A 9,497-nucleotide genomic window follows, 5' to 3' on the forward strand; every position below is an offset into this window, starting at 1 on the left:
AAAAAAAATCTACATGCACTTCTACAGCGATGTATCCGGGAGTTTCCCTAAGGACTTCTCCAATAATTCCTCTTTGAATTACTAAGTGGATTTATCCAGCAATTTCTCTAGGGATTGTCCTAGGAATTATTCCAAGAAATCCTGCTGGGATTTTTTCATTTATATATGCTTTTATTAATCCAGGAACTTCCGCTGGATTTCCTCCAAAAGTTTTTTTTTGGAAATTTTTATAAGAACCCATTCAGACATTTCCCCAAGAATTTTCCATGCATTCTTCCTGTGATACCCCAGGGATTCCTGCAGGAATACGGAAATGGTCTCACACCCTATGCGAATTAACTTTAATAACGATAAGCTCATATTTACATCAGATCGTTGATCAAACGTTTGTGAGATGATAAGTGATTTTTCGATGTTTTCAAAATCTCAGTCCGATCCAATTTGCTGTATAAGCTTCCTTTTAAGGCAAGAAAATGTTTCGCTCTCATATTTGGTTATATTATTGAATGATCTTTTTAAAAAAGTTTTAATAAAGAAAAGTGGCAAATAAAAACTGACCCCTTAATCAAGAGGGAGAATCTGTAATGCATTTTGGGACAGTCCAACCCCTACCTACTTTTCTAGATATATAAAAAAAAGATAAAGGACCCTTTCACTAAGCAAACGGATAACCGTAAACGTTGCTCATAGTTACCACGCGGCTTGTTTCGTTGTTTTTGCTATCGATTACTGCGTTCAGTCAAACATTAGCAAGTCGGTAAGAGAACGTTATCTTTTTGCTACAGTCCTCCCGTGTGATGATGTCCCGCCGTCACTGCGATGACCTGGCCAATCAAAATCTGGTCCTTTTTGGACCAGGTCGTCCCAAGTACACGCCACGTGATTGGGACCTCAATAATCGCACCAAAAACGTGTTTTCGCTCAATCAACAAACTCTGGCCGAACGGGTTATTTGGTAAGTGGCCTTCTGCAATCTTTGAGTGCGCAGAAATATATGTTGACCTAAAATCCCATTTTCCATGTGCTTGCATTCTAGCGAAAGTGAACGGCTGATTGATGAAACCAAGTTCACCACCGAGCTGAATAAAAACGAGTCCGATTTCCGGCTGAAGGAACGCATCGAGGACATCCGGTTCCGGCAGGATGAGCTCAAGAAGCAGAAGAAGGACGCCCACATCGAGGAGGAGGCCCTCAAAGTGTACAAGCAGCGGACGCTCGATGCGATCAATACACTGCAGGAGATTGCCGTGCCGATATGCCAGAAGTGTGTCATCATGCGGGAGATGCGCCAAGGGGTGGACCTGGTGCTGGACGACGTGCACAGGGAACTGCGCAAGGAGCTGGACGTGATGAATGGGGCTATTGAACTGTTACATAAACTGATGGAGCAGGGCGTCGAGCAGCTACGGCGACTGAGGGCAACCATTTACCTGCTGGACAGGGATTTGTCCAACAAGGAAAAGTCCATACAGATCGATGAGAAGAATGTCGAACTGAGACATAACCAGATGGGGATGAAGGTGTACGACGGGACGGTGCCGTTGGATCCGTAGTAAGTGTGCTTTAATGTTTCTTAACCGTTATGTGTCCGACAAACTTTTTGCTTTTTTCTACACCGTGCTTTTTAAATGGGCGCTGGGTACCCGGGTACCCTGTCGGCCACATAAGGGCTAACCTTTACAGCCTAACCCCCGAACAATTAGTTTTCGGAAAGTTCATTCAAATTTTTTGACATCGCCCTCAATTGATCATAAATTGGTGCAAGTTCATTACACCCAAGTGTCCATGCAGTTCCCGGCACCATTCCGGAGTTATTCCGGATTGTACTGGCGTCAGGGGAAGTGCCAAAATGAAGTGATTGTTTCGTATGTTTGTACCATTAAGTTTTTAGTAGATTTGTTTTGAGAACCATAAAACATAACTGCAATAATCGGATTTCAATGAGCCATCCGGAACACCGTGACTAGTTCCGCGGGGGTGTCGTTGGAACCACTTCTGGTTTTCAACTAAATCATGTCGTGCGACGATGATTTTGAAATGAACCAGAAAAGGTAGGCCAAAGTCTGTATCAACTGAAATAGTCACTCCGGAACATCTGGTGCAGGTTCCGCCGAGTCTCTTGTGCCAGATGTTCCAGAGGAGCCATATCAGTTGATCTTGATACAGATTTCAGCCTACGTTTTGTGACTCATTCTCTCGGAATCATGAAGATTGATACGTCGCCAGATATGATTTAGCTGAAAACCAAAAGCGTCCCCAATGAGGTCCTTGTGGAACCTGTCACGTTATTCCGGGTCGGTTAAAGATGTAACCATGAATTCTTTTGGCTTCATTGCAAGAAATTACTTTGACATTTTTAACGAAAATGTTATTACAAGAGTAATGACATCCACAACATTTCACAGCTAATATCACTGAAACCACTCATTCAGCGGAACTATGGAGAAAGGTCAAAGTTGCCAGTGGTAAGAACAGACACACGGAAAAAGTGATACGAGTAGAGGACAGTTTCACCAATAATCCATGTACGGTGGCTGATGCCTTTGCTGATCAATTTGCCTAGGTGTCGGCAAACCGCAATTTCAGTGAATCGTTCCTGCATGGCAAACTCCAAGAATCCCATTATGGATTCCTCTAGGAATTCCGACCGGGGATTCTTCCACGAATTTTCACCTGGTATTCGTCCAGGAATTCCCACCAAGGATTCCTCCAAGAAATACCCATCAGAGAATCCTCCAGGTATTTGATAACCGGGGATTCCTCCAGAAATTCCTTTTGGTATTTCTAAAACTTTTTTTTGGGGGATTCTCCCAGGAATTCCTCTGGGGATTCATCTAGGCATTGGCGTACCAGGATTTTTTTTTGGAGGGGGCCCAGGGGGGGCCTGACTTATAATGACTTTTAAGCGGGATGGGCGCCAGATATGTGAATATGCAAATCGGCATTGCAGTTTTGAGGAATCAAAATGACTGTTTTAGATTTATTCATAGTTTCGTAAACTATAATTTAATATGAGTATAAATAATTCCTCCAGGATTTTCTTCCATAGCTTGTTGCAGCGATTCCATCATGGATTCCTCTAGAGATTCCTTCGAGAATTCATATATCTTCGAGGATTTGTCCTGGAATATCTTCAGTGGTTCCTCCTCTTTGAGGTTTCCTTCAGGAATTTCTCCAGAGATCCTTCTGCAGGTATTCCTTCAGAGATATCTACAGAAATTTCTCCATATATTCGTTCCGGAATTCCGCTAGAGATTGCTCCAATAATTCCATCTGTAATGATGCGAAGTATTTTTGCAGGAATTTATTGAAAAAAATATTTCAGAAAATTATACTAGCAATTATTTAAAAATAATCCAAGAATTGCTTAAAACATTTGTACAAAAAAAATCTATAGGAGTCCATACAAGTATTCCTTCAAAAATTCGCCCAGAAATTACTACAGACACGGTTTTCTTCAGATTTTTTTCCAGGGATTCCTACAAAAATGCTACCAGAAATTCACTAAGAAAGCTTTCCTGAGATTCCCTAAGGAATTCCTCATGGGGTTTCTTCAGAAATTTCTCCAAGAATTCCTGCAGGGAATCACCCGCGAATTCCCTCTACAATTCTTTCAGGAACAACTTCCGGGATTACTTTAAAAATGCCTGCAAGAACTCTTCTTGGAATTCCTTCAGAAACTTCTCCAGGAATTAATCCACGATTTCAGGATTTCCTTAGGAATTTCAGCAATTTCTTCAGAAACTTCTTCTGGAATTCCCTCAGAAATTAAACTTTGTATTTCTTCTGGAATTCTTCCTGGGATTCCTCCGGGAATTCCTCAAGGGACTCAAGCGGGAACTGCTCAAGGGATTTCTCCAAAAATTCCTCAAGGAATTCTTCCAGGATTCCTCTGAGAGTTCTTGCATGGATTCCTCTAGAAAATTCTACAGGGATTCGTCCAGGCATACCTCTAAAGATTTCTCTAGGAATTCCACCAGGGATTCCTCCTGCAGTTGTTCCAGTGAGTCATTAAGAGAATTCTCCAGGAATTCATTCAGGGATTGCTCATGGAATTTTTGCAGCGAGTCCTGAGGGGTTCCTCCTCTAGAAATTTCTCAAGGAATTTCTCTAGAGATTCCTCCAGACATTCTTACAGGCGGCATGCTCCATCAGGCATTCCCCCAGGAGTTTTTTCAGGGATTTCTATAGGGATTCCTCCAGAAGTATCCCAGGAACTCCTACAGGAATTCCTTCAAAAATAATTATCGCAGTTCCTCCAGCAATTTCTCCTGGAAATTCTCCAGGGATTTCTTGAGAAACTTCCCCAGGGATTTCTTCAGGAATCCAGGGATTCCTTCAAAAATTTCCCCAGAATTTATCCAGGAATGATTCAAGGTATTCCTCCAGGCATTCCTTTAGGATTTCATTCAAGCATTTCTCTGTGAACTCCTCCAGGAATTCCACTAAGAATTCCTCCAGGATTTACAATTTCTTCAGGAAATTTTCCAGGGATTCATCCGGAAATTTTATCAAGAATTTCTCCTCCAGGGATTCCTCTAGAGATTCCGCCAATATATTTTTCATGGATCCTCCAAAAATTGCCCCAGGAATACACCAGGAATTCCTTCAGGGATTCCTATGAGGATTCTTCCAGAGATTCTTCCAGGAATTCCTCCGATGATTCCTTTAGTATTTCCTCCAGAAATTCCTCCAGATCTCCAGATCTGGGAATTCCTCTAGGAATTTCTCCAGGGATTCCTTCCAAAACTTATCTAGAGATTCCTACAGGAATTAATTCAAGGATTCCTCCAGGAATTCTTTCAGGGATAGTTCCTGTTGGAAATATGCAATACTGTTTCCTTTCAGTGTGGCATTCGGCGAGATCGAAGGCGAGATCAACCCTGCGAAAACTTTCCACAGCAGAGCCGAGCGAGCGCGCCACGCGTGCATCATTGAGTAGCATTATTCATTCAGTCCCTTACGTTAAACCCGTTCAGACGTGATTAACCCTTTCCCGCCCATGGTGTCTGTAGAGCACCATAAATTTCAACCCTTGTATCTCTGAAACTAATGAAGTTTTTTGAATATTTGAGTTGTAATAGCCTTAAACGATAATTTTGGCATAGAAAATAAGATTTTGTTCTACCATTATAAAAACTATTTTTAAACACTAAAAGAAGTCATGGGATTTCCTCCTGGGTTTCCGACAGAAATCTATCCAGAAGTTGCTCCAGGCATTCCTCCTGAGGTTTCTCCAAAAATTGCTTCAGGGATTCCTCCAGGGTTTTGTTTTCAAGAATTCCTACAGAGATTCTTCAAGAATTTCCCTAGAAATTTCTCTGAAGATTCCTCCAGGAATTCATCAAGAGGTTTCTTCAGAATTACCCCAGGAATTCCTTCAAAAATACCTCCAGACATTGATCCTGGACTTCCTCCTGAATTTTCTACAGAAATTACTACCGCAATTTCCTTCAACAATTCCCTCAGGAATTACTTGAAGAAATCCTCCAGGGATTCCTGCATGAACTCCTCCTGAGATTCCTCTAGGAATTCCTTCAAGGATTTCTTCAGCAATCCTCCAGGAAGTTCTCCACGGATTCCTTCAGAAATTACCCCAATTCTCCTGGAATTATTTCAGATATTCCTCCAGGCATTTCTCGATTGACTTCTCCAGGAATTCCACCAAGAATTCCTTCAGGAACTACCCCAGGTATATCTTCAGTAATTCATCCAATAATTTCTTCAGAAATTGGTCCAGGAATTCCTCCGCGATTTTTTTCAGAAATTCCTACAGCGTTTTATCCAGCAATTTCTGCTGGAAATCTTCCAAGGATTCCTTCAGAAATTGTTTCAGAAATTTATGCAGGAATTCCTCCAGGATTTTTTTCCAGGGATTCCTCCGGAAATTCTTCCAGGAATTAATCCAAGAATTTCTCCTCAAGGCATTCCCCCGGAAATTATCACACAGGTGTTTCTCCAAGGATTCTTCTAGGGATTTTTCCAGGAATTCTTCCTAGGTTTCCGACAGGAATTTGTCAAGAAATTCCTCCAGGCATTCCTCCAGAAGATTTTCTAGAAATTGTTCCAGAGATTCCTTCAGGGATTTTGCCAAGAGTTTCTCTAGAAAGTTCTCTAAGGTTTCCTCTAGGAATTCCTCAAGAGGTTTTTTCAGCATTAGCCCAGCAATTCCTTTAGAATTGCCTTCAGGAACTCCTCTAGGAATTGATTCAGGGATTTCTTCGGAAATTGCTACAGCAATTCCTCCTGGAGTTTCCCCAAGAATTCCTTTAGGGGTTTATCCAGGAATTCTTTCTGGGTTTCCGACAGAAATTTGTCCAGTAGTTCTGTCAGGCATTTCTTCTGAGGTTCCTCCAAAAAATTTCTTCAGGGATTTTTCCAAGAATTCCTAAAGGGATTCTTCCAAGAATTTCTGTACAAATATCTCTCACGATTTCTTCTGGAATTCTCCAAAAGGATTCTTCTGAAATTTCTCCAGAGAGTCCTCCTAGAATTCCTCTAGGGTATTTTCCAGGAATTCATCCAAGGATTCCTTCAGGATATCTTCCAGGGTTTGCTCCAGAAATTCATACAGGAATTTCTACAGGGAGTCCTCAAAGAATTTCTCCAGGAATTTTTCCAGGGATTTCTCCAGATATTCCTGCATGAATTCCTCCACGGATTAATACAGGAATTCTTCCAGGGATTATTATAGAAATTCATTCGGGAATTCCTCCAGGGGATTACTCCGGGAATTTTTCTAGAGGTCTCTCCCAGAATTCCTCTAAAGGTTTCATCAGAAATTCATCTCCAAGTAATCCTTCAATTATTTCTTCAAAAATTCCTCCAGGGATTTGTCCAGAAGATTCTCCAGGATTTCTTTCAGAGATTCATCAAGGAATTGCTTCAGGGATTTGGAGACGGAATTTTCACCTTTCTGAATGCAACCTCGCTGATCTAGAAAACTTTTGTGATGGTCAATTTTCTCGGCTGTGCAAATACGACCCATCTGTCCCCAAAGGGTATTCATTCAGAAATTCCTCCCGAATTTTCTCCGGTGATTCCTCCAGAGATTCCATCAGAATTTTCTCCAGGTATTCTTCTAGAAAGGAATCCCCATAGCAATTTCTGAAGCTATCCCTGGAATAATTCCCGGAGGAATTTGCAAAGGAATCCCCGGAGGAAATCCTGGAGGAATTCTCGGAGTTATCTCCAGAGGTATTCCTGGAAGAATCCCTAGAAATATGGCTGGAGGAATACTTTGAGGAATTTCTGCAGGAATTCTCGGAAGAACCCTTGGATGAATTCATGCAGGAATACCCGGAGGAATTTCTAGAGTAATCCCAAGAGGAATTCCTGGAAGAATCACCGGAAAATTTGAAGTAAGAACATCCGAACGAATTCCTGGAAGAATGCCCAGAGAAATCGCTGGAGGAATTTTTGGAGTAATCCCCAGAGGAATTTATGGGACAATCCCCGGAAAAATTGTTCTTCCTGGAGAAATCCCCGCGGAATATCTGGAGGAGTCGCCGGAAGAACTCCTAAAGGAATCCGCGAAAAAAGAAAAACGTCTGAGGAATTTATTAAGGAATCTCCTAAGGAATTCCTGGAAGAGTCCCCGGAGGACTTTCTGGAGAAATTCGAAGAGGAATTGCAGTAGACATCCCCAGATGGATTTTTTCAGGAATCTCCGGAAGAATACCCGAAAGAATTTCTTTGCAGGAATTCCTGCGGAAATCCCCGGGGAAATTCCTGGAGGAATTTCTTAAGAAATCCCGGGAGCAATTCGTAGAGGAATTTCCAGAGGAATTCCTGGTGGAATCCCCGGTGAAATTTCTGGAAGATCCCAGGACGTAATTTCTGTATATTTCCTATAACATTTTTGAAAATGGGACTGATGAGCGATTCAGGGCAGTACATTGCTTGGGCGATCGTGATGTGATATTCCTCTGCCAACCAGATCTCCTTGTAGCTTCATTTAGTACATACATTATTGAGCAGAACATTCTGAATAGTTTCGCCAGAAAACCGTATTCTAACATTGTCAGCTACAGCTCATTACTTTTCACTGAATCCAACACTGCAGCCCACTTTTAAAAATTAATGAACAGATAATGGGTGAACAAGATGGAATTCCCGAAATTTCTCTAGAACTATCCGCAAACTAAAAGCATCTAATCCAGTGATCCTCGGGCCTATTTGTTAAACTGCTTGTACTCCTACTCCTGGATTTATTTGTGAAACATTTAACACGTTATTCTTAAGTAGACAGACCAACTTCCATGACGAACAATGCAAGAAATGCAACATAGAGAACTCGGCATCACATGTAGCCCGCGGGCCGCACTTTGGTGACCACGGATCTAATCCATCAGTGGACCAGATGCTTACGAAAACTAACTCGGTATACGCCGACGAAGAGCTCCTGAAGCGATCTGGCTTATTGATTGTGTTATGCGATTATAGGCAGCATACATTTACATTACACCCATTGTATTCCTTTTTTCAGCAACAATACCGATCCGGAGTGGATCGAGGTCACCAACACAAACATTGAAAATACCGCCAAGGAAATCAACTCGGCCCAAACGTTGCGATCGTACATCGACCAGGTGCTCAAACAAGCCGCCGAGGACATCCGTCACCAAGTGGGCCGTACCAATGCGGCCTTCTGCAAACGAATCGCCGAGGTTCGCTATACCAAAATCAAGTTGGAGAACGTCCATAAGGAAACCGTGCACCAGGTTAACGAACTGACCCGTACGGTGACCAAGCTGGAGAAGGAGATTGCCGAAAAGGAGGGTTACGTTGCGTTGGCACAGGTGCGGATGGCAAACCGAGCGCACCGGCCCGGGATCGAACTGTGCAAGGATAACGTTTACAACAGTCTGAAGAAGGAGCTGGCCGCGCTGCGCGAAACGGTCGCCAAGCTAGACCACATGTTGGTACAATCTCGGGCTACGCTCCGGTATCTGTTGAACACCCAGGTTATGCAGGAAGAGGAAATCAACTTGAAGACGAATTCTTTGAAAATCGACGAAGTGGATTGTATGACGCTGAGGGAGAGTTTGAATTTCCAGAATTTTTAGAGAAGCGATACCCACGGGAAGGGCAGTGAATCTAAGCATTGTATTAGAATGGTAGAGTGTGCACTGGAGTTTCTTTCGTGTCTTCTAAAAATAAATTGACTAGTTTTTGCAACCGACAGTCTTTGTTTTTTAAAGGATTTATTTAGGGTATGTGTACCGTTCCTTGGCCTAATATGCAAGCCGCCTTGACAATTTTGACCATAACTCGTGAATTAATAGCAGTATAAATGATGTGTTCACTCTATCACGCACTCTAGGCAGTGCATGTTTCTGCAATTGGAAGTAAACCAGCGTAAATGTTCAAGAACATACTTAATTACGTTGAAAAGATTCGATGCGATGGTATGCAACGTTGGTCTACGGTACAAAAATTGGCCTATTAGTGGATACAACGTTGGCCTATTGCTTTCCAAACGCTAGAACCACTTA

General features: G+C 42.3%; 1 protein-coding gene across 1 annotated transcript; it reads left to right on the plus strand.

Annotated features, from left to right (window-relative positions):
• Positions 1-652: 652 nt before the first annotated feature.
• LOC109418945 (tektin-1) lies at positions 653-9,186 on the plus strand. Its single transcript, XM_019693165.3, has 3 exons — positions 653-955; positions 1,037-1,552; positions 8,489-9,186. Exons 1-3 carry the CDS (start codon positions 798-800, stop codon positions 9,066-9,068), a joined length of 1,254 nt encoding a protein of 417 aa, XP_019548710.2. The 5' UTR covers positions 653-797; the 3' UTR covers positions 9,069-9,186.
• Positions 9,187-9,497: the final 311 nt, after the last annotated feature.

Source organism: Aedes albopictus, chromosome 2 (genome assembly GCF_035046485.1).
Source record: "Aedes albopictus strain Foshan chromosome 2, AalbF5, whole genome shotgun sequence".
NCBI classification, from domain to species: domain Eukaryota; kingdom Metazoa; phylum Arthropoda; class Insecta; order Diptera; family Culicidae; genus Aedes; species Aedes albopictus.